The 26,163-nt window shown below is 49.2% G+C and overlaps 1 protein-coding gene across 2 annotated transcripts in view; it reads left to right on the top strand.

Annotated features, from left to right (window-relative positions):
* Window positions 1-26,163, top strand: part of TECTA (tectorin alpha) — a 76,216-nt gene that overhangs the window by 20,033 nt on the left and 30,020 nt on the right. For both annotated transcript variants that reach the window (XM_076002593.1, XM_076002594.1), the window contains 5 exons: window positions 2,218-2,788; window positions 4,727-5,319; window positions 6,680-7,253; window positions 11,929-12,530; window positions 20,061-20,622. In XM_076002593.1, the coding sequence (XP_075858708.1) occupies window positions 2,218-2,788; window positions 4,727-5,319; window positions 6,680-7,253; window positions 11,929-12,530; window positions 20,061-20,622 (2,902 nt within the window). The remainder of the gene's footprint in view (window positions 1-2,217; window positions 2,789-4,726; window positions 5,320-6,679; window positions 7,254-11,928; window positions 12,531-20,060; window positions 20,623-26,163) is intronic.

The raw sequence follows: 26,163 nt of genomic DNA on the forward strand, positions 1-26,163 counted from the left end.
ATTTCCTAGACAACTCAGAAAGTAGCAACAGTATCGGCAGGTAAGACCCCTGTTTTTCCCATGTGCCAGAAACCACTAGCACATGGTTCTGGGATAGCTTATGTGTTCTTTATAGTCAAGCCCAACCAGGACTGTTCTGAGACTAGTCATTCCATCCCAGCCCATGAATGTGAGTGTCTATAAGTGTTAGGCATGGTAGCTGTGAAAAAGAAAATTAACTCTCTCTGTTAGAGCCTTATCCAGCCATTTACTCATATGATCTAGATACCTGGGACCCACTCTGGATTCTTCCACCATTTCTCATTCTCCACTGCAAACACCACCGGGTCCAGCAGAGTGTGCTCCATAAGATTGCCCTTCCTTTTTTGTGTCTGTATCTTCTTTAGGCCCTCATCCTCATCGGCCCCCAGACTCCTGCAGCAGTGTCCTGTCTGGGTTCTCTGCTTCTAGCCTTGACTTACTTCAATAAATCTTTCATGCTGGACAAATGGAATTTCTAAAATGCAAAATCTGACTATGTCATTCCTGTGCTTAAAAGCCTTCAGGGGCTCTCCCTACAGAATAGAAATCCAAGTTTTGTTTTGTTTTGTTTTGAACATGGCTTAAAAAGCCCTCCAAGATCTGTTCGCAAGGCGGAAGCCAGAGCAATTCTTTCTAAGCCGAAGTCAGCTCGTGCCGATCCTTTGCTCTAAATGCTCCCTTGGCTCTCCCTCTCTTGCAGTCAAAGCCAAGGTCTTTACCACGCTGACAGCTCTTGCTCTGTCCTGGCCTCTGTCCTCCCCGGCACCATCTACCACTGCCCTCTCGTGTGCTCTCTGCCCCAGCCACACTCCCCACCACCCCGCCGTCCCAGGAGCACCCAGGGGTGCTCCCCCTCAGGGGCCCCTCCTCCTCTAAGCCACTCTCACCCCAGATAACAGCGTGGCTTGGGCCTCGTCTCAGATGTCCCCTTCCCAGGGAGCTCTTCCCTGACCACCCTATGTACAATTAGAAACTCTTTTCTTTCGTACTTTTTTTTTTCTTAGCATTTACTATGTTAACACTTGGCTGACATAAATAGTTGACTCATTTATCTTGTTCGTTTTTCGTCTCCCCAGCTAAACTATGAGTTCCCCCGGGGCAGGGATGTTTGTCCACTGCACTTGTTGCTAAATCCTCAACTCTTACAACAATGCCTGGCGCACAGAAAGGCCTCTGTAGATATTTGTAGAACGAATGGAACGTGCCTGTGAATCCGGCTTCATGTCCAGCCACCCCTTCCTCTGCAGCTCATTAATACCTTGCTGACTGCTCCCCAACCCTATATGGCTATTTCTAAGCCCCCCGGCATTTATGTTCTTGTCCTGTAATTCTCTGCCCCATCCCCACACTTCCTTTGGCCACTTCTGTTTATCTTTAAAGACCAGATCGATCACACTTAACTGCCTCTAAAAGTGTTATGTGAGTCCCCCAGCCTGGGGGGACTGTTCCCTCATTGTTTCATCTACCGATTCATGTTTAAAACAATATACTGTAAATATCAATGTGTGTCCTTCTTCAGTAGATTGAGATTTCCTTGAGGGGCAGGGGCAATCGTTTTTGTTAATTCTTTGCTTCTCAGGCTCCTGACATAGTGCTTGGTACTTACCAGGTGTTCAAAGTTGTTGTTGTTGAATGACTACATGATTTAGTCCTGACGTGAGGACATTACAGGGTGAACACAGAGAACAGCACAACAGGGCAGCCTCAAAGCCAAACTGTGTGCAGCAGTGGACTTAGCACACCTTCCAGTTGGGAGGAGATGCGGGGGGTGTAAGGGCCTCGAAGTCGAAGGGGTCATGGAAAATATGTGACTTAAGCTGGGACTTAAAGAATGGATATTTAGAGGAATAAAGAGGGAAAGGGAGGCGACTAGTCTTTCAAGAAAATACTTGAAGCTGGCCCAGAGCCAGCCAGCCAGTAGGGCTGACAACCCCTAGAGGGGTGTATAGTGGCCCTAGAAATGCCACAGCTATCACAGCCCAAGTGCACAGTGCTCAGGCTGGCCCACAACCAGCTTGCTCTCCAGAGCTTTCTCCCAGGCCTTTGCCTTGGTAAGAGGCAAGGCCACTGGGGGCCGGGCATGTTGGGTGGCCGTCTCTCTGGAACACAGTTGCTTTGCCTTCCCTTCCTCACTTCTGCTGGAACCCACTGCCGGGCACGTGCTTACCTGCCTTTTACTATTACTGTTGTTGGCAGGTTAATGACCTAGTGACTTCTTTGCCCGTCACCTTAGACTTGGGGGCGGTGAAAATCTACCAGAGTGGCATGTCTACTGCCGTGGAAACGGATTTTGGGCTCTTAGTGACTTTTGACGGCCAGCACTACGCCTCCATTTCCATCCCAGGCTCCTATATAAACTCCACCTGTGGGCTCTGTGGCAACTACAACAAGAACCCACTGGACGACTTCCTGCGCCCCGACGGCAGGCCAGCCATGTCCGTCCTAGACCTGGGAGAGAGCTGGCGTGTCTACCACGCGGACTGGAAGTGTGACTCCGGCTGCGTGGACAACTGCACGCAGTGCGACGCCACCGCTGAAGCCCTCTACTTTGGCCCCGACTACTGCGGCTTCCTCAACAAGACGGACGGCCCCCTGTGGGAGTGCGGCACTGTCGTGGACCCCACAGCCTTTGTGCACAGCTGCGTGTACGACCTGTGCAGCGTGAGGGACAACGGCACGCTCCTCTGCCAAGCCATCCAGGCCTACGCCCTCGTGTGCCAAGCCCTTGGCATTCCCATTGGAGACTGGCGAATCCAGACTGGGTGTGGTAAGCTGGCATCCCGTCCCTAGGAGAGGCCTCTCCTGTGCAGGGGGCAGGGGTAGGCTTCCAGGGCTCCCCCGAATGTCCTTGTTAAAGCTCGTGGCCCAAGAGTGAGGGCGAGGTTGAAATATCACAAATGCTAAAGAATGAACTGTAAGAAGGATCTTTACTTTGCTCCCCACCCAATATCTTAGCAAGGGAACAAGAACCCATTGGTGAGCGTTAGTGGTCTGGAAACATGGAATGCATGGCAGGAAGTGCTTGGCTGGAGGAAGTCCCCAGAGCAGGGGACAGCAACCCCAGAGTTGAGCGAGGACAGGGGTTAACAGAGGTGGAGGTGGCTGTCTTTGTGGCTGTTGAGTAAATGCAGCTGCTGGCCTGGTAATCTGAGCCAGTCTCTGGGAAACAGTTCACCTCCCAAACAGAACCTGCAGCAATTGTCCCTTGGCTCTTTTTTCTCAACTTTCAGACTCCTTAGGGTTTGTGCTTTGCTGCTGCTGGTCACAGAAAGGGCTGCATACTATAGTATGCCAGTAAAGAAGCCCTTTTTCTCAAATGTTAAGAATGGTTAGGAAAAGCCCCAACTTTGGGGGAAATTCAGGCTCTTCTGAATTACACTTTTGGATTAAGCATTTTTGTACCCCTTAGTTGTCTCTATTTCTTCCTCTACCCCACTTAAATCTTTCTTTTCCTAATTATGTAAAATGTAAAATCAAATGAATTTTGTTTCCTTCCCAGTCCTTGGTTTTCTCCATATGAGTAAATAGAACATTGTAATTCATGCATTTGAGTGCTGTGGTGGTGAGAAGATTGAAAAGTTTCTTTAAGTTCCAAGGCCAGAGGGACATTTTTTCCCAGCAGTATAGGTTGGATTCAGGTAAATCATCATGTATCAGATACAATTCTTAGAGTATTGGCCAAACTACTAAGCAACAGTGGATTTTTCTTGCTATGTGCCTGACCAGCCTCTATTATGGCCAGGGCATCCATATTTTGAATCAAGTTGAGATTGAACAGGGCTTCACTTTGGTCCTTATGCAACCCAAGAAATCCGAATTTCCTAACTAAAATTTCACCTATGAAGGCTATATATTACCTTTTCCACCTTCCACGTTTCTCTCTCCTCTCTCTCTCGTTTTAGTGGGATGAATTGCTTTTAATTCAGAGAGCTAGTTTACTAGGCCCCTGACCCCCTGCCTGTTGGATTCAACCAGAACTCACACCTTTAGTAGACTCAGATGTTCTTAAAATAATAACTGAAGGTTTCTAAGGCAAGAAAGGCCTTTAGAAGACATCTTATTCTGATCCAGTCTTCTGGAGAAACAGGCAGACAAATTCTTTGCAGATAGCCAGAGTTCATTCTCATTTTTAATATGCCAGGGAATTCATTCTTGCAGCCTTCCTTGGTCACGCTTAGGTATTTTAAGTACCTCCCTGTTAGAAATTTCATGTTTTCAAATTACTCCTCTAATGGTTACATTTTTCACTTCTCCTGGAAGTCGGATTTATTCCCTTCTAAAAACGGGCCATGTTCTTTAAAATCAGATCAATTTATATGTCCATCCGTTGAAGCTCTTAAAACATCTCGAGGGTTGTAGATCACCAAATAATAAACCTATATTGAGTAGTCAGTAGTCTAGGAAGGATAGCAACCTGAAGTTTAATTTCAGCCAAGATGAGCAAATTCGAATAAAAGTTCACGGTCCAATCACGTTGCTCAGTAAGTTGTCAGGAAAGTAGCTGAGCTGGATTTTACAGGGGCAACCTCAAGTCTGTCTTGCCTGAACGAGTGGCCGCTTGGCCCTCGCTGTAGGAGCTAAACGGTGCAGAAGGAGCCCGTTCTTCCTTCCCGCCCCTGTGCTTGCCGGATTCTGGCGGCTTAGCGCTCGGGCCCCATTCACCTTGTTGTCGCGCTCTCTCCCCCCCACCCCCCGCCCGCGTCAGTGTCCACGGTGCAGTGCCCGAGCTTCAGCCACTACTCGGTGTGCACCAGCAGCTGCCCGGACACGTGCTCGGACCTGACGGCCTCGCAGAGCTGCGCCACGCCCTGCACGGAGGGCTGCGAGTGCAACGAGGGCTTCGTGCTCAGCACCGGCCAGTGCGTCCCGCTGCACAAGTGCGGCTGCGACTTCGACGGCCACTACTACGCCATGGGGGAGTTCTTCTGGGCCACGGCCAACTGCACCGTGCAGTGCCTGTGCGAGGAGGGCGGGGACGTCTACTGCTTCAACAAGACGTGCCGCAGCGGGGAGGTGTGCGCCGTGGAGGACGGCTACCAGGGCTGCTTCCCCCGGCGCGAGACCGTGTGCCTGCTCAGCCAGAACCAGGTGCTGCACACCTTCGACGGCGCCGCCTACGCCTTCCCCGCCGAGTTCTCCTACACGCTGCTCAAGACCTGCCCCGAGCGCCCCGAGTACCTGGAGATCGACATCAACAAGAAGAGGCCCGATGCGGGGCCTGCTTGGCTGCGCGGCGTTCGCATCCTGGTGGCCGACCAGGAGGTCAAGATAGGGGGCGTCGAGGCCTCGGAAGTCAAGGTAAGGCTCCTTGCTCCCTCGGAGGGGTTCCTGCCGAGTCCCGCCAAGCGGAGGAGCCCGCGCCCGCCTTTCCCTTCAGGTTGGCCTCTCTGCCTCCGCCCCTGAGTGGATTCTAAGAAGCAGAAAACGCCCCCGCATGGGACCAGAGCCCGACTAGGGTCTATCAGGTGGAGAAATGGAGTGAAGCTGGAATCTCTCCAGTTAGCTAGAGCAGGACTAGCTCTCCACGATAGCAAATACTGATAGGACACTTGCTACGTGCCAAGCACTATTCTAAGCCCTTCATAAGCAGTATCAAGCATAAGCCAATGATCCTCATTTCACAGATGCGAAAACGGAGGCACAGAGAGGTTAAGTAACTTCCTCAGGGACACACACAGCCATGAAGTGGGATTCAAGCCCAGGCAGGCTGGCTCCAGAATCTGTGCTCTTAAACTCTTGTACTGTGCTAACTCTCATACCTGCAGACGGCAGTCCATGTGGGGTGATGTAAGGGGTGCCACTGCCATGGTGGCTCCCAATCCCCTGTCTGACACATGCTCTGAAAAACCCATCGATAAGTATCCAGACTCATAGATCATTAGAATGAATCTTGGGAATCATCTAGTGCAACTCCCTGTTTTCACAGGAAGATCCCGTAGGGCTTAGTGAGGGTCCCACAGCTAACTGTGGCAGAGCTGGGACGTGGGGGAGGGGAATCCCCGTCTCCCAGTCCAACATGCATTTCCTGAGATCACACGAAGTCTGGCGTAGAAAACAGAAGTCAACACTTCACTGTGCGAGGAGACCGTAAAATACACACCCACAAGCCGAAAGGGCTGTTTTCACTCCCATGGCCACACTGGCAGAGATTAATTTATCAAAAACTAGTAGGAGGTAAATAGGTGATGGGCAGCCAGATCATTAGCTTATACCCCTTATGCCACCAGGGAGCTGGGACACAGGAAAAGTAAGACTGAAGCGGAAGGAAGGAGCTGGAAGGGGGTGGGGAAGAAGGGGATCCATTTGCCAAAGGTACCACACGGAGATGTCAGGTGGCAGGAGGAAGCCATGTATCTAAGATGATTTCTGCTTACATTTCATCCTGTTTGTTTGGGGCTAGCTTAGGGTCTAGAACACACACACAAAGAGCAAGTGGGTCAAATAATGAGGGGTGTCCCAGCAGAAAGAAACAGAGAAGCCCGTGGAAAACAGCTGGGGTCTGTCTAGGTGGTTCCATAGACCATCAGCGTCTTGATACTTCCCCACAGGGCCAGTCGTGGGGCACAGCCAAGTCTTCGCTCCGTAGCCCGGGAAAAGGCGGGAAAAGGCGGGTACTCTGTGTGTCTCTGCAATTGAGGAGGGTGATTTGACTTTTCAGTTGAACGGCCAGGAAGTGGACTTGCCTTTTTTCCATCCTTCGGGGAGGCTGGAAATCTATCGAAACAGAAACAGCACGACGGTGGAGTCCAAGGGCGTGGTGACCGTGCAGTACTCAGACGTGGGCCTGCTGTACATCCGGCTGTCCACCGTGTACTTCAATTGCACGGGGGGCCTCTGCGGCTTCTTCAACGCAAACGCCAGTGACGAGTTCTGCCTGCCCACGGGCAGGTGCACAGACAACCTGGCGGTGTTCCTGGAGAGCTGGACGACGTTCGAGGAGATCTGCAACGGGGAGTGCGGGGACCTGCTGAAGGCCTGCAACAACGACTCGGAGCTGCTCAAGTTTTATCGGAGCCGCTCCAGGTGCGGCATCATCAACGACCCCTCCAACAGCTCCTTCCTGGAGTGCCACGGGGTGGTCAACGTCACCGCCTACTACCGCACCTGCCTTTTCCGCCTGTGCCAGAGTGGCGGCAACGAGTCGGAGCTCTGTGACGCCGTGGCCCGGTACGCCAGCGCCTGCAAGAATGCAGACGTGGAGGTGGGGCCCTGGCGGACCTATGACTTCTGCCGTAAGTTGGGGCCGCCTTGTGGGGAAGGGCACGGGGCGGGGAATGGACGCCACACTGGACCCTTCCACTGAGGACTTCCCCTGCAGCTGGGAGGAGCCCCAGGGCGACGTGATTACTGCACAGACCTTCCCTAGGTAGACGTGTCCTCCAGAATTGCCCTTCGCCCCATTCCAGGCTGTTTCTCGCCTTTATTTTTATTTCTAATTGCGCAGTACCTCTTCACTGGAGAACAATTAGCCATCGTGTTGTTGGCTCGTGGTTCTATCTAGCAGAGGGTACAGGCGCCATGCCAAAGGACTAGAAGTCTTTGTGATGCCTTCTCCCTTGGCAAAGAAGGGCCCATTCATGTCGATAGCAGGTGATCGGTTTGGGGTGCCTTTCAGGGTGTGGAGATTAGTACCGCTCCCTGGGGCAAACCTGACAATGAGTATGAAGAGAGTCCTGTGTTGCTGTTTTTCATTTTGTCCCCAGAGTATCTGACCCCTCTCAGCAGGGCAGTGGCCGTTCTAGTAGTAATTAGAATAATTGCTGGGAAGACCTGATATATAACACCCTTGGTCATCGGGGAGACCACGGGGAGGAGTTATATGGAAAGCCAGTGCCACCACTTAGATTCTATCCCCTGCCCCTGTTTATCTGTCTTCCATTGTATTTCTTCCTGTCTACGTTTGTTTTTTTTTTAATTTTATTTTGAAATAATTTCAAAATTACATAAAAGAACACCTGTCTACCCATTACCCAGATTGTTCCTCTTTCTCCCTCTCTCCTTCCCCTTCTCCCTCCCCACCTTCCATCTGAGAGTGAGTTACAGACACTGTGCCCTTTATCGCTAAATATTCAGCGTGTATCCCCTTAGATTAAGGGCGTTCATTTACATAACCACAGTACAGTTATTGGCATTAGGAAATTTAACATTGTCACAACAATTTAACATATTCCAAATTTTGTCAATTAACTCAGTGACATTCTTTATGGCTTTTTTTAATTTTTATTTTTTTGGTCTCAGTACAGATGTAGTCTAGGCCCACATGCTGCATTTCATTGTCACATCTCCTTAGTTTCCTTTAATCTGGCATAATTCCTTAGTTTTCTTTGTCTTTTATGACATTGAGGTTTTTGAAGAATCCAGCCTGCCCCCTTTTACAATAGAGGGCCCTCCCTTTGGGGCTGGTGAGTTTCCTCCCGGTGAGCTAGCTGCAGGTCCTCACTCGGCCGCTAGTGCAGGTGACACGCGGTTCTCTCGTGGCATCACAGCACATGCTGTGCCCAGCCTCCCTGGCTGGCGATGTGCGGGCTGATCCCCTAGGGAAGGGTGCTGTTGAATGTCTCACTGCAGAGTCGCTGTGTTTTCCCCCGTGCAGTTAATAAGCAATCAGTCGGGAGATGGTTTAAGATCATGCAAATATCCTGCTTTTCATCAAAGTCGCCCTCCTTGATTTACTGCCGTTGTTGATTTCTTCTTGTATCCATCTTTAGTGTGATGATCACAGACTGGCAGTCTCCGGCTCTGGCACACTCTCCACCTTTGCCAGTCAGTGAGGGCCATGCTGTGAGCAAGAGCCCTCCTTTCCTTCTGTCTGTCCAGTGATCTGCCTATCTGTCTGTGCATCTGTCTCTCTGTCTGTCAATCATCTTATCAATACAGACATGGATTCTTATTTTTTCCATTGGTTTATATTTCATATTACATTTGCTAATTATTTTTGGTGTTAACATTGTTCCCGATTTGGCCTGTGGGAGTCCCTTCGGGCTGTCTCCTGTGTCCCTTCGGCATCCCTCTGTCATTTTTTAAGCACTTTCTTAGTTTTTGGCATGACAAGATGCTCCACACTCATCTTTTTAATCTTCCCAGCCCCAGGCTGGAATCAGCCATTGCTCCAGGAAGCCCTGACTCCTTTTGGTGGGGGATGCTATTAGAAAGCAAGATCTGGGTGAGGGGTACTCATTGCTCTTGGGATGTTTTTGTTTTGCCTCTATGCCCTTTCAACAGACAGGGCTAAAAACTCACACACACACACACACACACACACACACACACACTTGTCTTTCTAAACCTCTGATTTCTGAGCCTGGGAAGTCTGAGGAGCAAGTGGAGGGCTTGGTGTCTGTCATGTCGGAGAAGGGCAGTTGTGTCCCTGGTGAACCCTACCTACCCTGGAGAGGGACTAATAGCAGGTGCTGTGACCCCAAAGCTGGAACTCAGGAGCATGCCCTTTTTTCATAAAGTCACCCCTAGCAAGAGCGCCTCCACAGTTTCTACTGACCACCACATCTATGGGACCTTATAATACTTTCCCAAAGCCTTTTTTTTCTTTTTTCCGAAGTCCACCTCCCAGTATCCTCTTTTGTCCTGTCTCCGGCTTACCCAACAGTACTTCTGTTCCTGCACTCATGCCACACTTTCTAGTTGTATTTCATTCATGGCACAGGATTACAGAGTCTCCCCCAATACCAGGTCTATTCTGTTGCTAGGCCATGGCAGTGCCATCCTTTTAGACTACTGTCCAGCAGGGGGTGTTTCTGCATTGCTTCTGTACTGCATGGAGCACAGTTTGGTGGCATTGTGCATGCCAAGTTAGCAGGCCATGGCAGTGACGTTCCCTCTTTTCCTGCATGTGATGGCTACTGAGTGAGAAGATCTTCTCATCATCCCTCCTCTGGGCCAGCAGAGCTGGAGGAAGCCCTTATAAGTGCCTTTTTTAGAGAGAGATGTGGGCAGAAGCAGCCACGTGACACATGGCTTCCTTGTGCGGAGGGCCAGGGCTCCCACTGGAGACGTCCCCTAGGATGTCGTAGGCAGACCTTGTATACTGTGACTGGCGAGGACTGGGGTGTGCATACTTGATTAATCAAGTCTCCAGGTACTAAGGGATTCTTATGGTCGGGGTCTTGCAGAGTGGAGATTGGACTGGGCAACAGCTGCAAATCAGAAACACAATCTTCTTTGAACCTAGAGAGAGACAACCACTGCTTCTGTGTTCAGATATTTTTAACCAGCCCTCCTGTTGGCAGAGCCAGGCCGCCCAATTAAGTAATTTCACAGAGGCATTTCAGGGCCTGGGGGAAGTTTTATTACTCCGTGTCTGCATGTTCCAGGCTTTGAGACAAATTCAGACAATACAATAAGTCATACGGCGAGAGCCATTTAAATAAGTCATGTTATTTGCTATCACCATAAATCTGCAGTCACTGCTATAACATTCATAATTTAGAGACAAATGTGAAAATTCCTCTATCCGGACATATATAATCAGTGCTGAACTAGCCTTCAACTCCAAAGCCGCACGGCACTGTAGTCAGCGGGAGTGGAGATGGTCCTTTAGCCTGGAGGAAAAGGGTTGGCTTCCAGCACACAGTGCAGAACTGTTGAGTTGGTACTTGTGGACAGAGCTATTACTGCCATGCAATTTATTTCTCTGTAGTGTCCTTCATGTCCTTGGGTTGTAAAACACCATTAAGAAATGATGGTATGCATAAAAACCAAATAAAGTTCTAAAGGCGAGATCTTATTTTCCCAGAAGATGGTGGGGACCTTCTCAGATTTCTGGATCTCTAGATGACACAGACTTTGTACACTGTGCCGTACAAAGAGTACGCACACACGCGCGCGCACACGCACACATGCACACGTGCAGACACGCACGCTTCCGTCTCTGACTTCTGTGTCCCTGGATTCTCTCCCTGCCCCTGTCAGATTGTGACCAAGCAAAGCAATAGAGAGAAATGGGACGCTCACCCAGAACTCCACAGTGGGCAGCACATGCTATGCTTTTTGACTCGGAAACCTAATCTACCCAGGAAGGATTCTGGGAGAATGGGCAATTCGAAATGAGCCTTGAAGGGTGGGTAGGGTTTGGCTTTGTAGGGGACCATCCAGACAGGGGAAAGCGTGAGCAGAGGAGGTGGGGGGGAGAGCAGGTGCAGAGGGTGGGGAGGAGGTGGAGCTGGCCAGAGAACAGAGGAGCAGAGAAAGGAAAGACAGAGGGGAAGATGGGAGCCACTCTGTGGGGTGCAGATACCTCCCCAGGCCCATCTGTGGTGTAGACAGAAGTGTAAGGAGGGGAAGGGCATACTATTTGTTGAGACTCTACCATGGACTCGATGTCATAGGTTATTCATCCTCAAAACACTCCTGCTAGGTGACTATGATTCTTAGTTAATAAAGGAGGAAACTGGAGCTCAGAGGCATTACACAGCATGCCAGAGTTAAATTAGTGGCATCCCCGGGTCTCTGTAGCCCCAGAGCACTTGTTTTTTCTGGCACACCACAGTCCCTGAGTCAGGAGGACTAGATTTGAATCCCTCACTGGTACTTACTAGTATTTGAAGTTAAATCATTGAACTTCAGTTTCCTCGCCTGTAAGATAAGAATGATAAGACTTCCCTCACTTTCCAGGTTGTTGAGATGAGGCACACAAAGTGTCTAGGACAGTGCCTGGCATGCAGTAGGTGCTCAATACGGGCTCCGCAGACTCAGAGCCTTCTATAAGGAAAGCTCTGTGCACTAGCAGAGCATGTGAGTGAGGGGTTCACTGAGCCTTGGGTCACAGCATTCATTGAGTTCACTGTGCTGTACAAAGAGTACAACACACACACACACACACACACGCACACACACTTCCCGTCCTGACTTCCGTCCTTTTCTCAAGCCTGTCTTTGTTCTGACCACCTTCAGCTCTGGAGTGCCCGGAGAACAGCCACTTTGAGGAGTGCATGACCTGTACGGAGACCTGCGAGACCCTGGCGCTGGGCCCCATATGTGTGGACACCTGCTCTGAGGGGTGTCAGTGTGACGAGGGCTATGCCCTGCTGGGCAGCCAGTGCGTCACCCGGAGCGAGTGTGGCTGCAACTTCGAGGGGCACCAGCTTGCCACCAACGAGACCTTCTGGGTGGACCTGGACTGCCAGATCTTCTGCTATTGCAACGGCACAGACAACAGCGTCCACTGTGAGACCATTCCCTGCAAGGATGACGAATTCTGCATGGAGGAGGGCGGCCTGTACTACTGCCAGCCCCGCACTGACGCCTCCTGCATTGTCTCGGGCTACGGCCACTACCTCACCTTTGACGGCTACCCCTTTGACTTCCAGACCAGCTGCCCGCTCATCCTGTGCACCACAGGAAGCAGGCCGAGCTCGGACTCCTTCCCCAAGTTCATCATCACAGCCAAGAACGAGGACCGGGACCCATCCCTGGCCCTGTGGGTGAAGCAGGTGGACGTGACTGTGTTTGGCTACAGCATTGTGATTCACCGGGCCTACAAGCACACCGTGCTGGTGAGTAGTCACAGGCCGACCTGGGGACGTCGGGACAGGGGTCCGCAAGTCAGCCTGCAGCTGGATCAGACGGGTCCAGATCCAGTATGTTACAGCGGAGAGAGGCCCTGCAGATTTTCTGTCACTGTATCCTACAGATAAGGAAACTGAGGCTCAGAGAGAAACATGATTCGCCTAAGTCACAGGCACCAAATTAGTAGGCAGAGCCGGCTCTAGAAGTGGTGGCTTTCATACTGTAGCAGAGTATGATGGAGAGAGCACAGACTAGATTAGACTCCCAGCCTGGCAACCGCCGTGTGACTTTGTGCAGCCACTTAACTGGCTCATGCGGCTGCTCTATCTGTAATGAAGAACCCGTGCCTTGCACCGGCCAGGCCCCCCTAAGTGGTGCTACTGTCCCAATGCACCCCTCCCTTTTTTGAGATCAGAATGATATTTGCCTGTTCTGGACTCTCCATGTCTCCCAGTCTGCCCGCTGGTGTCCACGGGGTCTGGGAGTTCTTGAGTCTCGCGCGCGTTTGGAGCACCGGGGCTCGCCTGCCATCCCTGTACTCAGCTGGGCTTCGGCTCCCTCTTCCTATCCCCCCACCCTTCTCACCCAAAGAGCATTGCCTGTGAAGACAGGAGCAGTAGGGGTGAGGAGCTGCGTACATTCCTCACCTGTCCTGAAGACATCAGGCCCGGGCACAGGCCCAGCCACTCCTCCCCCAGTGTCCTGCTCTGTGCACGTGACTTGAACAAGGCAAGCCGGCGGCCTCTGCAGCTTAGAGAGCTGAGTTAGGGTGCCTGGCTTCTTGCATTATTCTCACAGGTCTGTATCATAAGTTTTCTATCTCTAAGGGGACTCCTTTTCATCTCGTATGCCCTCTCTTTACATTTCTAAGCTAAAACGAACTAAACTAACTAAACTGAGCTAGAGTTCCCTGGGGCACCCAGGCTGATTTCTTGCCTTCCTTTGGATTTTCTCAACTTCCGTCTCTGACAAACAGAGGCTCCCAAGCTTGGTGAATTATCTTCCCTTTCATCTTTATTAGGGAATCTGCCTTCTTAGTATCTAAGGCAGCAACCCCACTGTGCCCATTCTTCTTCCCTTTCTCGGCTATTATGACCCTAAATCCCAGTTGTTTTCCTCTACACTTCTCATAACAGCTTATTCCGGTGTCTATTATTGCATTAATCATACTGTATTTTTTCGTGATCTTCATGTCTAACTCCCTTGATTCCAATCCTGGGCTTCTTAAGGGCAGGGACTGTACCTAATTCATCTTTCTGCTGAACGAATGCACAGCGCCCCGTACATTCCAGTGAATGGATGAGATGACAGAATGACCCCTTTCTTCCAAGGTTCCTGCGACTTTCCTCACAGTGCCGGTTACTGCTTTGGCAGCCTGAGAGATTAAATTGCCACTTAGGCAAGTTAGGAGTGTATCAGGTGCTTTGCTTTTAGCCACGTAAGATTTCTAGCAGGTGCCTGGATAGTTGAAGCTGCCCATTACAATAACTTGCCTCCACTCTATTTTCATGGTATGTTAAAACAAGGAGATCAATCATTTTGTCCACGTGGCTTGCGTCCTATTTGCCCTTTTCTCCCTGTCTCCTTATCTGAGGTCTTTCCACCTTTAGATTTATAAGTTTTCGTGCAGTTACTTATCTTTTTTGACACGTAACACTCCTCCACCTTCCTACCTTTCAGGATTTTTCTTTTCTTTTAAAACCTAATCTGTTCATAGGTCCTGTCCCATCTAGTTTGTTATGAATTGTATTTTCTGCCTTCGGTTGCACGCTGTCTGCATTCGGGTATACAGATATCTGAGGCTACCCAGGTTGTTTTCTGATCTCTTCCCAGCCATTTTTGCAGATGGACTGTGGGATCCTCATGAACACTAATTCTTTTCTCATGCTGTCCCTTCTGTCTGCTTCAGAGTAACAGATTCCCTATTCTCCCTAGGTACTCCTTCCCTTTCCCGGCGGGGCTAAGCCCTGGGCCAGCTCACCTTCAGGCACGTGCCCTGCCCTAGTCCCACGAGACGGCTGCTCTGCTACAGTCGAGAGCCAGGAGAGCCGCACAGCTGACTCCTTCTCCCTTAGAGAGATGGACAGGGAAGGCATGGATCGCCTTCTCAAGGCTGCTGCAACAAAATACCACAGACTGGGTGGCTTAGAATCCACAGAAACTATTCTCTCACACCTCTGAAGGCTAGAAGTCCAAACTTAACATGTTGTCAGGGTCAGGCTCCCTCTGAACTTCTAGGGAAGAGCCTGCCCCACGCCTCTCGCCTTGCTTCTGGAAGTGGTGGGCAGTCCTTGGTGCCCCTCAACTCACGGCAGTGTCACTCCAGTCTCTGCCTCTGTCTCTACCTGGCCTCCTTCCCTTCTGTGTCTCCCGTTTCTCTGTGCCCAAATCTCCCTCTCCCTTTAGGGATGCCAGTTGTTGGAGTTAGGCCATACATACCTAATCCAGCATAACCTCCTCTTAACCTCATTACATCTTCAAAGACCCTATTCACAGGTGAGGTCAACATCCACAGATACCAGGCGTTAAGACCTCAATATACATTTTTAGGGGCCACAATTCAATATGCAATAGGGACTGTTTGGGGAATAATGAGTATCAAGGAGGAATGGATTAAAGGGTGGGTGGACTCCTTGCCAGGGCCTTTCTTTCCAAGTCACCTAGATGTCCTAAGTGCTCAAGCTGGCAACAGAGTGTATAGCAGCTTTCAAACCCTTGACAAGAAGACCAAGCTCAAGATGCATGGAAGGTTCTTTTCTTTGGGGACTAGAGGATAGATTTAGCAGTTCCTCTGAATTATTAATATGCATGCCAGGATCTGCTTATTCCATGATTTGCATTTGTTTTTCCATGATGTTGTTATCAGTCACCTTCTTTCCCTGAGCCTGAAGAATAATGGCCATGAGAGTGACAGTGTGAAGTGAAGTGCTGGACAGAACAGCCCAGAGTGCAGGTCACTACTACGGGTGCTCTCAGAAATGGAGGGTGACATGGGACACAGGGTCCCTGTATGACTCTGACCTTTCCCTGCATTCAGCCGCACTGCAGGGCGTGGGGAAATCCATGAAGCCAAGGGAGCTATTTAGTAGAAATAAGCATGCTGTCTGCAGCCCAGGCAGGGCAGTGGGGCTGATCCACAGAAGCTGAGCCTCTCCCAAGGGCGCTGCGGTAGCCCAGTCTCAGCTGTCCACGGCTGGAGCTCTGCAGGGACCGCCTCTCTGCCACCACCACCCCCAGGCTTCAGGGCAGCCAGGTCTGAAGCAGCCCAGGCCAATGGGCATGGCCCATGTCTTTATCCTTATTGCCAGTGCAGGGCCATGGGCAAAGAGTGAGGTGTTGGGCATCACTCTGGCTTGGTTTCATGATGCCTATTCTGGCCAAGCCCTGGGGAGTAGAAAAATGAGTTGATTACAGCTGCAGTCCTAAGAGAGCCCATGGTCTATGGGAGAGACAGACGTGTCAGTTAATGTCGGTGTGATGTGAAGGGCTGCAAAAATGCTGCTGGGGAGGGCTATGAGAGCACAGGGGAGCTATCGCCTAGGCTGGCCTGGGGGGCTGCAGGGAGGGCTTCCTGGAAGAGACGACTCAGAGCTGAGCCCTGAAGGAATACATTTGCCAGGCTGAGAATGAGGTCAGGCACCCAGGAGAAGCAAACATTGGTGAAGACCCGGGGGGTAGTAAGTAGCAAAGAATGGGGTGCAGGGGACCTCGAAATGGCTAGAAAATAGGTCAATGCCAGTCGTTTAAAGAAAAACTCTCGGCCGGGCGCTGTGGCTCACGCCTGTAATCCTAGCTCTTGGGAGGCCGAGGCGGGCGGATTGCTCAAGGTCAGGAGTTCAAAACCAGCCTGAGCAAGAGCGAGACCCCGTCTCTACTATAAATAGAAAGAAATTAATTGGCCAACTGATATATATATAAAAAATTAGCCGGGCATGGTGGCGCATGCCTGTAGTCCCAGCTACCCGGGAGGCTGAGGCAGAAGGATCACTCGAGCCCAGGAGTTTGAGGTTGCTGTGAGCTAAGGCTGACGCCACGGCACTCACTCTAGCCTGGGCAACAAAGCGAGACTCTGTCTCAAAAAAAAAAAAAAAAAAAAAAAAAAAAAAAAAAAAAAAAAAAAAAAAAAAAAAGAAAAACTCTCTCCTAAAACTCTAGTATGTGGTCTTATTTCTAATACCTGAATGTTTAAAATGCACCCTTCCCCATGCTTTCTTCCCGTCTGCCCCCATCCATGCAGCTCTGCGGCTGTTCCAGCCTCTCCCTTTCCCTCAGACCTCCTGTCCCTGAGCCCCTCCTTCCCCGGTTTCTCACTCACTCACAGAGAGACTCAGGGCAGTGGCCCCGGGTGGAGGCAGCAGTCATGGGGCTTTCAAGGCGAGAGAAGCTGAGCCTGTCTGAGCTGAGAGTGCTCCTTTCTCAGGGTTCTCCTTGGCAATGACAGAATCTGCAAGCCTTTTGTAATAGCTTCATCCAATTATATCGCCTCCCAAGGCATTGCCTCCTGCGTGACACCAGGTAGCCAAGAATATCGAATGCAGAGAAACTTCGGAGGAAAATCCAGCTGGCGCCGGTCAGCCTCTGAGCGCACAGCGTTGAGCTTATTAGCTACGAGCTCAGGACAGGTCAGAGTCTCCAAGGCCTCATCTCACATCTCCTTCCACCCGCCACGCACCCCGTCACTTAAATGACTGCCACTGCATCCTTTTCGCCTCCTTTCTTCCAGGTGCAGAGAATGAGGCACCTGCCCTCCCTACGGCCACTCTCCACCTGTGCTATCTCGCTTTTGCCTTCCTGGGGATCTTGCCTGCCTGTCATCTCTCCTCCTCCTCTGTCTCCAACCTTTCCCTTTCTGCGAGGTCCTCCTCTTCAACCCGTAGACATGGTCACCCCGAAACAAACCTCCCACTGGCTTCTTCCCAATCTCTCTCCTTCCCTTTCCAGCCGAACTCCTCAGGATCGTCATCTCTGCTTCTGTGTCTCCTGTTAGCTTCCTCAGTCTACATTCTGGCCTCATCATTCTACTTAAATTCTCTTATTAAGGCTGCTGATTCTTTTTTTTTTTTTTTTTTTTTTTGCAGAATGAATGGATATTTTTCAGACTTTGTTTTGTGGGCCTCTTTGCCATGCATGGATCACACACAAGGCCCTGCGTGATCCGAGCCCCCCCCGCCTCTCCTTGCTCATCTCCTGCCACGCCCAAGGCCACACTCCATGCTCCAGCAGCACTAAATTGCTTCAATTCTTCATATTTATCAGGATTTTTCTCTGTCCTCTGGGCTTTTGCTGGGGCCAGGCCCTTTATTTGAAATTCCCTTTTCTTCACTTTCCTTCCTCCTTGACAGGCCAGCCCCTAATCGTCCTCGGGGACCAGGGACACATTGTCTTCTGCAGGCATCCCTGATTCTGTCCCCAGGCTGAGTTTGGTGCCTGTGCACATATTTACTTCTATCGCTGCTTTTATCACATGATATTAATATTATTGTCTGTTTTATGCACATGCCTGTGAGCTCCTAGGGAAAGGCCCGATGTGCTTTATCCCAGCATTTAACACAGTGCCTGCACACAGTGTGTCTCCTGGTGAATGAATGAATTCTGCCTGGAAGAATATTCATAGAAGAGGAGAGAGTTGAGGATTTTGAAGGGCAAGCGTAGCCCCCTGGATAAAGGAATAGTGGGCAAGGACGTCCTTGCTGTCTTCGGTCAGGTTCCCTAGAGGCATGCTCTGAGGTGGGGACGCTTGGGGGAGTGAGGGAAGCCCAGGGTAGAGAGCCCAGCAGGGAGGTGGCCTAAGCTGGAGACCAGCTGTGGCCTCAGCTACCGGGAGTTCTGGCGCGTGAGTTGGTCCCCAGTGCTGGTCAGTCATTGGCCAAGTGCTACCCTTGGAGTAGAGGGTTGGAGAGGAGGGGCGTGACCTTCTGGGCACAGTGGCTCCCCTGGGCCAAGGCCAGCTGTGAGTTGTCATTAGCTCACACTCCACAGTCACAGGGACTGGGGAAGGGGGCCCTGGGTGGGACCCAGAAAGAATCCGTCACACTTGCAGCACAGGAAAGGCAGGTGGAGTGACCCCGCTTGGTCCATTTAGGGGACTGCAAACTGTCCGGTGTTGCTGGTGTGGAGGGTGCAGGTGGGCGGGGTCTGAGAGGTGGGGCCGCTGCCGCAGAGCGGAGGGTGCTGTGCTAAGCACTGCAGACTCTGTACTTAAGCCCTGGAGAGAGTTTAATATCAGATTGACTGCTTTCAATTGCATTAAAAAATATTGGCGTGGCAGTCGTGAGTGAGTGAATGGAGGAGGGGGCAGTCCTGCCACCAGGGAGGCAAGTTAGGAGATTATGCAGTTGTCAAGGTGAAAGGTGGCGAGAGTCTGAAGCAAGGCAGGAACAGCAGGGTGGGAAGGGGTGTCAGCTCCCTTCTCCAGTGGGGAGAGAGATTCGGAGGTTGGGGAAGGGATTTCCGGTCAGAGAGCAGTCTTCAGACATTAAGACGATCTTAAGACACGGGGAAGACCAGCTCTCCTGTGAGCCCTGCTGCAGCCACTGACCTGGCTGTCTCTATGCACCGTCATACACTAACTCGGCCATAGGCCATGGGGTTTGGCTCATCTGAATCAAAATAGGTCAAGGGCAGTGCAGTTCTGGAGTTTCATGTTAAGGGATTTCCCTGTTGTCTGAGTTCAAAATATATATGGGCGGAAACACGTGTGAAGCGCCCCCTCTGTGGGAGACATTGTGCTGGGTGCCTAGGGGGTGTTGAGGGGAAGGTAGACATAAGGGTCAGTGAGATGGGGGTCCTGCCTTCAAGTTGCTCGTAATCCTGTAGGTGAGACAGCAGCGCCCACGCCCAGCCGCAACATAAGGCCAAGCGTGAGGTCTATACGGTGTACACAGGCTGGATCCTGGCCAGGGGTGGAAATACAAGAGAAGTAGAAACAGCAAGCTCCAGTTGCGACGGATGAGGGAGTGATTAATTCTGATCACGGGCTTGGAGTATCTTGCCTTATGGAGGAGGTGACACTGGAGTGGTGTCTGGAGGGCAAGAGGGACATTGACGGGTGGAGAATGGCCTCCCAGCAGATGGAAGAGCAAAGGAAAAAATTATCCTTCAAAGAAAAAATATCCCCCCAAAAATAATACATTGGGACCTAAAATAAATCCATGATAGAGCTAGAAATAGAAACACAAGAGTTCTGGGTTTTGGTATTTTAGTCTAAACTTTAATTGATTTCCTATTACCCTCTCATTACCTTGGAGAAAACAATCTGAACTCCTGGGGGAAGTAATTCTATGTGAACAGAAGGCATGGAAATAAATAGGTATATTAGTGTACCAAGGATAGTCATTTAAGTCTGTTCAAATCCTAATAATGATAGTTGACTGACATAAACAACACACATGCAAGGACTGCATTCAGCTCGCTCAAACTCCCTCTGGGACTTGTCTTTCTAGAGACTAATCATTGGAAGAAGAGCTGGGAAGTCTCTGGGCCAACTGTGTTTCCCCACTACATCTCTCCTCTTACAGGTCAACAATGAACGGCTCTATCTGCCCCTGAAGCTGGGACAAGGGAAGATAAATATCTTTTCCTTTGGCTTCCACGTGGTGGTGGAAACCGACTTTGGCCTGAAGGTCGTGTACGACTGGAAGACCTTCCTGTCCATCACGGTGCCCCGCAGCATGCAGAACAGCACCTACGGCCTGTGCGGCCGCTACAACAGCAACCCCGACGACGACCTGGAGATGCCCATGGGTCTGCTCGCGTCCAGCATCAGTGAGTTTGGGCAGAGCTGGGTGAAAAGGGACACCTTCTGCCAGGTGGGCTGTGGGGACCGCTGTCCGTCCTGTGCCAAGGTTGAAGGTTTCTCCAAGGTGCAGCAGCTGTGCAGCCTGATCCCCAACCAGAACGCCGGCTTCTCCAAGTGTCACAGCAAAGTCAACCCCGCCTTCTTCTACAAGAACTGCCTGTTCGATTCTTGCATCGACGGGGGCGCGGTGCAGACCGCCTGCAGCTGGCTGCAGAACTACGCCAGCACCTGCCAGACGCAGGGCATCACGGTGACCGGCTGGAGGAATTACACGTCCTGCTGTGAGTCCTCCCTCTTACGTTCCCCGTGGCTTCTCCTCATTCCTGATTGGTTGGGGAGGCCAGTCTTCCAACTCCATAGAAGTCAGCGCACACCGAGTAGAGCGATTTAAGGATGTGCAACTTTGGAATTGAGTTTGTTACCTGAAACAGGATACGTAACCTCCCATTTCCTTATCTGTAAAATGGGGTGAATATCACTTATTTCATGGGTTATCCTGAGGATGAAATATGCATATAAAGCACGGGGCATCATACATGGCATTGACTCAACAAGTGCACGATAAAAAGCTAACAAGAAGGCCGGGCGCGGTGGCTCACGCCTGTAATCCTAGCACTCTGGGAGGCCGAGGCGGGCGGATTGCTCAAGGTCAGGAGTTCAAAACCAGCCTGAGCGAGACCCCGTCTCTACCATAAAAATAGAAAGAAATTAATTGGCCAACTAATATATATATATATATAAAAATTAGCAGGGCATGGTGGCGCATGCCTGTAGTCCCAGCTACTCGGGAGGCTGAGGCAGGAGGATCGCTTGAGCCCAGGAGTTTGAGGTTGCTGTGAGCTAGGCTGACGCCACGGCACTCACTCTAGCCTAGGCAAGAAAGCGAGACTCTGTCTCAAAAAAAAAAAAAAGAAAAGCTAACAAGAAACTAACAGGAGAAGAGTTATTTAGTCAGTTCTAGAACCTCATGGGCCCATAATTGTGTTGATAATTCACATACTAAGTATGTCATCTATGTCATGTTTCAGGCTTTGTGCCTATGAAACATAGCATAATATTAAGAGTACATTAGAGAAGGAATTAGAGCCTCTGGATTCCAGCCTTGACTCTGTCCTTAAGGATTTGTGTGACCTTGGAGCAATGCATTTTCCTCCCCAGTTCTCAGTTTCCATCTCTGTGGAGCAGTGGTAATGCTGCCTGGGCCATTTATGCTACAGAGATGTCAGGAGGATCAAATTAGGTAATTGAAAGCCCAGCACACTCTATGCGTGCTAAGTGGTATTGATATGAATGGCTTGCTCTGAGCCAAGCCCAGTGCTAAACACTTTATCAGCATGATCTCATTTATTCTTCTCAATAACCTAATTGATCAGGGAGAAACTGAGACTCAGAGGAGTTAAGTAACTTGCCTAAAGTCATATAATTTCTGGGGCAAAGTCAGGATTCGACCTTCTAAGCCAAAGCCCATGCTCCCATAGTCCTCTTCACTGGTGGATTATGTACTGGAATAATTTGGCACTTCAGAATAGGAAAAAGTTGGAGGGAAAAACCACTCTTGGCCATTGGCTAACCCACCTTGGTCTATTTTCCCATCTCAATCTCATTAACTATAGCAAATTTCTTTTAGAAGGTCTGATTGTACAAAAAGGCTACAAATTGATCCTGAATACATATAACTCTAAATAAGTGATGCAGCAGGGTCCCCAGAGAATCAACTCCCATTTTCATCCTGGAAAAGGGAGATTTGGGTGAAAAACCTGAAATAGTCTTGTGGTTTACAGTCCATGTAATTGGATTCATGTAGATTGTGGAGGAAGCAGGGGAGGCAGCTAACCGGGGAACAGATGCCAACCACTCAGTCATCCAGGCTGAGTCCTGAGGGGTCGAGTAGGGTGACTATCCAGACAGATTGCCCTCTGGTGACTTCAGTAAAACATATATGCCTATAAAAAAGCTTGAGTCTAGATAAAGCCCCAGAGCTGCTCTGGATTCATTGGAGTCAGCTCACAGGACCAGAGAGTTTGTCTTCCTCTAAATCAGGAAACCAGGCTCTGGACCCAGAGGCCCAAACATGGTACAGTTTTGGAAGGGGAGGCTCAGCCTGTTTCCTCTTGAGACCTATGAGAGAGAGTCAGTTTCCTCGCTACCTGCAGCATGCCATGCTGGCTGTACTGCTCATTTTAAAGTGTCTGATGCCAGGAACTGTCACCTCAATTGATGGGTCTCAACGTTTAGTCACTCATGGGAAGGAAAAGGAATTGAGTTAGCCAGCCTCATACCCTTACCTCTGAGGACGAAGGCCACCCACCCCCACAGAGCCTGGCTAGGGATAGAGGATGTGAGGATGATGTTTCTCGTCCTCCTCTTCCCCGCTCAAAGTTCCCCACAAATGCTGGTCACCTCCTCCCCACACTGGCTAACTGGTAGCGGGGAGCTCTGCCCACGGTGCTCAGAGCCGAGTCCGCCCTGCCTCGTTCTCAGCCTGGGCTGCCCACCGGCAGACCCCCCGTGGGTATGTCAGGGCAGCAGACAGCTTAGAATCGTTCCCGTCATCAGGAGTGTCAGACCTTGCCCTACTTTGGCATTTCAGGACAGGGCAAAGATCCAGAAGTTAGAGCACCGGAGGAGATGGTGGTAATGGATGGCAAAGAGAAACACTAAAGTAAGAGAAAAAACATGCTTTAAAGATGGCATGTGGCGTGGGATGGGGGTGGGGGTGGGGTGCAGTTGGAGGCAGCTTGGTTTTCCATTCTGAGCTGCAGAAGCAGAGAAAATCTGGGGGAGACTGAGTCCTAACTCAGCCATTCAGCCCGAGAAGAGGGTTGTTTGTTAATTGTTTTGCTGTGACTCCAGCCTCTGGGAAGTGAGGTCCGGACTGACTCTTCCCCTCCGCCCCCGCTCCCTGCCGCCTCCCATTCTACTAAAAATTAATCCAACTCAAACACACATTGAGGCATGAGAGATGGCACTTTCGGGAGAAAAGGGGTTAAACCAGAATCGCCCATTAAACTTGTGCTTTTTTTTTTTTTTTTTTTTTTGATGTGTAGGCACAAGACTTTTTAATTTTATTTTACTTTTTTTTTTTTTAAATATCAGAATATTACTACAGGGGCACAAATGTTTTGGTTACATAGATTGCTTTTGTACTGCTTGAGTCAAAGTTATAAATGTGCCCATCACCCAGATAGCTTGTGCTTTATTGGTAACAAGGTAGAATGCTGGTGTTTTTCAATGATTTGACTGTTTCTATCAATGTGATAATTTATTACTCAATTACCTAATTGGTAAACACACTGGAAAACCTCTTCACCCAAGTTGAACAAATAGGCTTAGAGGGAGAAGGGAAGGTAAATTGTCTTAATTACTAACCCCTCCTTAAAATTCATTGGCTGGGTCTATCATTCTTTCAGCCACTTAACGGGGGGCTTAGAGTACTAGACAGTAAGAGAAGAGCATAATAAATAAATAGATGACAGTTCCTTAGTTCTCACTGTTTGAGAACAGCCCTGTGCTGAGTGAGATCTGGGAACTCACACATCTATCCCTCATGACAGCCCTGCAAAGTAGGTACTATTCATAGTCCCACTGTCTTTTTTTTTTTAATTAATTAATTTCTTTTTTCTTTTTTTTTTTCTCTTTTCTTTTAGCATATTATGGGGGTACATGTGTTAAGGTTACATATATTGCCCATGTCCCCCTCCCCCCTCGAGTAAGAGCTTCAAGCATGTCCATCCCCCAAATGTTGCACATCTTACTTTCTAGAGGAGGAAATTAAGTAACGTTGCCAAGGAAAGTGGTTTGGGTAAGTTAGGAGGTGGCTCCAGAGACAGTGCTGTTCCTGCTGTACAGGGCGGGCCCCCTGACCCAGACACCCAGCGCCTGCTGTGTGGTAAGTGGTCGGTCACAGTTGGGTGTCACCACTCTGTTTCCCTTTCAGCAGAGGCAGCTTTTACTATCAATACTTTAGACCCAGTGTCCTGGGTCTAAAGTCTGATCATTAGGGTTTTTCTTACATATCTCTCTGCACATCCAATAAATTCTTGTTGAGAAATTTTAAAAAATAATTCCTCCTCCCACTACAACTACTATCATTAACGGCAGGAGGTTTTTATTGAAGGGCCGGGCACTGTATAAGGAGCTTTACAAATTGTATCTCATTTTGTCTTAACAGCTACTTGATGAGATAGATATTATTGCCCCCATTTTTATAGGTGAGAAAACAGAAGTTTGGACAGGGTACGTAACTGTAACTAAGTAACCTGCTCAAGGTGACACCGCTAGTTAGTGGCAGAGCCAGGCCTCAAACCCAGGTCAGCCTGATTCCAAAGCCGTTGTCCCTTCCTATTATGCTAGATTGCTTTTCAGGGGGACCCATTCATCCTGCCGCCCACCCAGGGCACAAATGCTAAGTTGGTCTGCTGGCCATGGCAAGGGACGTGTTTTTGACCACAGCACAAATCCAGGTGCACGGTCCCGGTCATTGCTCCAGAACTCTCAGTACTTCATGTGCTGGGGAGAGAGAAGCCGTGAATCACTATTGGGAATTTGAAAGTTTGTTTTCAAGAACCAAATGTTTCTTAACCATCTGCCATGTTCTCAGCACTGTTTTGTGTGCCATGGAAGAATCAGAAATATAAAATATGGTGTTTACAGTCTAGTTGGAAAAATACGACCCATTTAAAATACTTGAAAGAACAACATCTCTAAATTGATGGTACATCCTCCCAGATGTTACAATGGATTGTAGACCTTCAGCCACTGTGAATACTGGCACTTGAGCAAGTTAAACAAGTTAAAAATATAACAAAGTTCATACTGGCACATGAACAGAAAGAACCAACCGTGGAAAGATGAGAAAGTCCAGAAACAAACCCAAACATGAGACAGAAAATATATATGGTAAAGCTGGCATTTCAAATTACTGGGGGAAAATGTGTTTATTATTCAGTAAATAGTAAAGGGACAAAGGAAAACTAGCTGGGAAGAGGCTACATCCCTCCTTCATTTCTCACTCAAAAATAAAATCCAGACAGAACAAAAGGTAAACATAAAATATTAAATTATAAAAGTACCAGAAGAAAACAAAGAAGTTTTTTTTGGTAATCTTGCAGTAGAGAGGACCTTCCTGAACAAAGCATCCAAAGCTATGAGGGGAAAACTTGATAAATTTGATCACATTAAAATTTGATATGTCTGCATGGCAAAGACATAATCAAAAACAGAAAATATACAATAATTTTAAAGAAGTAGTCAAAAGACAAATGATATTTTGTAATATATATGACATATAATAGTCTATTTTAATTTAAAAAGAGATCTTACAATTTAATAAGAAATTTCAACACACAAAAAATGTGCAAAGAACATGAAAAGGCAGCTCACGAAGAAAGACATATGAATGGATTATAAACAAATTAAAAAGATGATCAATCTCACAAAGAAATGCAAGCCAAATAACGAGATAGTACATACAGCATTTTCACCTTTCATATTCCCAAGAATTAGAAAGTTTGGTAATAAACAATTAACGAGGGTGTAGGAAAACAAACCTCATATAGCCCTGATAGGAGAATAAATTGACACAGCCTCTTTAGAGGGTAATTCAATGGAATTTGTACCAGTTGACCCAGGAATGTATTCTACAGATTCTCTTATTCATGAGGGCAAAGATATATGTACAGGGATGTTAACTGCAGCATCAGCATAAACACATAAAATGCACACACCATGCAGCAGTGCAAAAACAATAATTTGAGGCTAAAAGGAAGAAATACTAGCATGAAAAAGCAATCAGCAGAAAAGTGTGTATGTTATGCTATTTA

Source organism: Microcebus murinus, chromosome 4 (genome assembly GCF_040939455.1).
Source record: "Microcebus murinus isolate Inina chromosome 4, M.murinus_Inina_mat1.0, whole genome shotgun sequence".
Lineage (NCBI taxonomy): Eukaryota > Metazoa > Chordata > Mammalia > Primates > Cheirogaleidae > Microcebus > Microcebus murinus.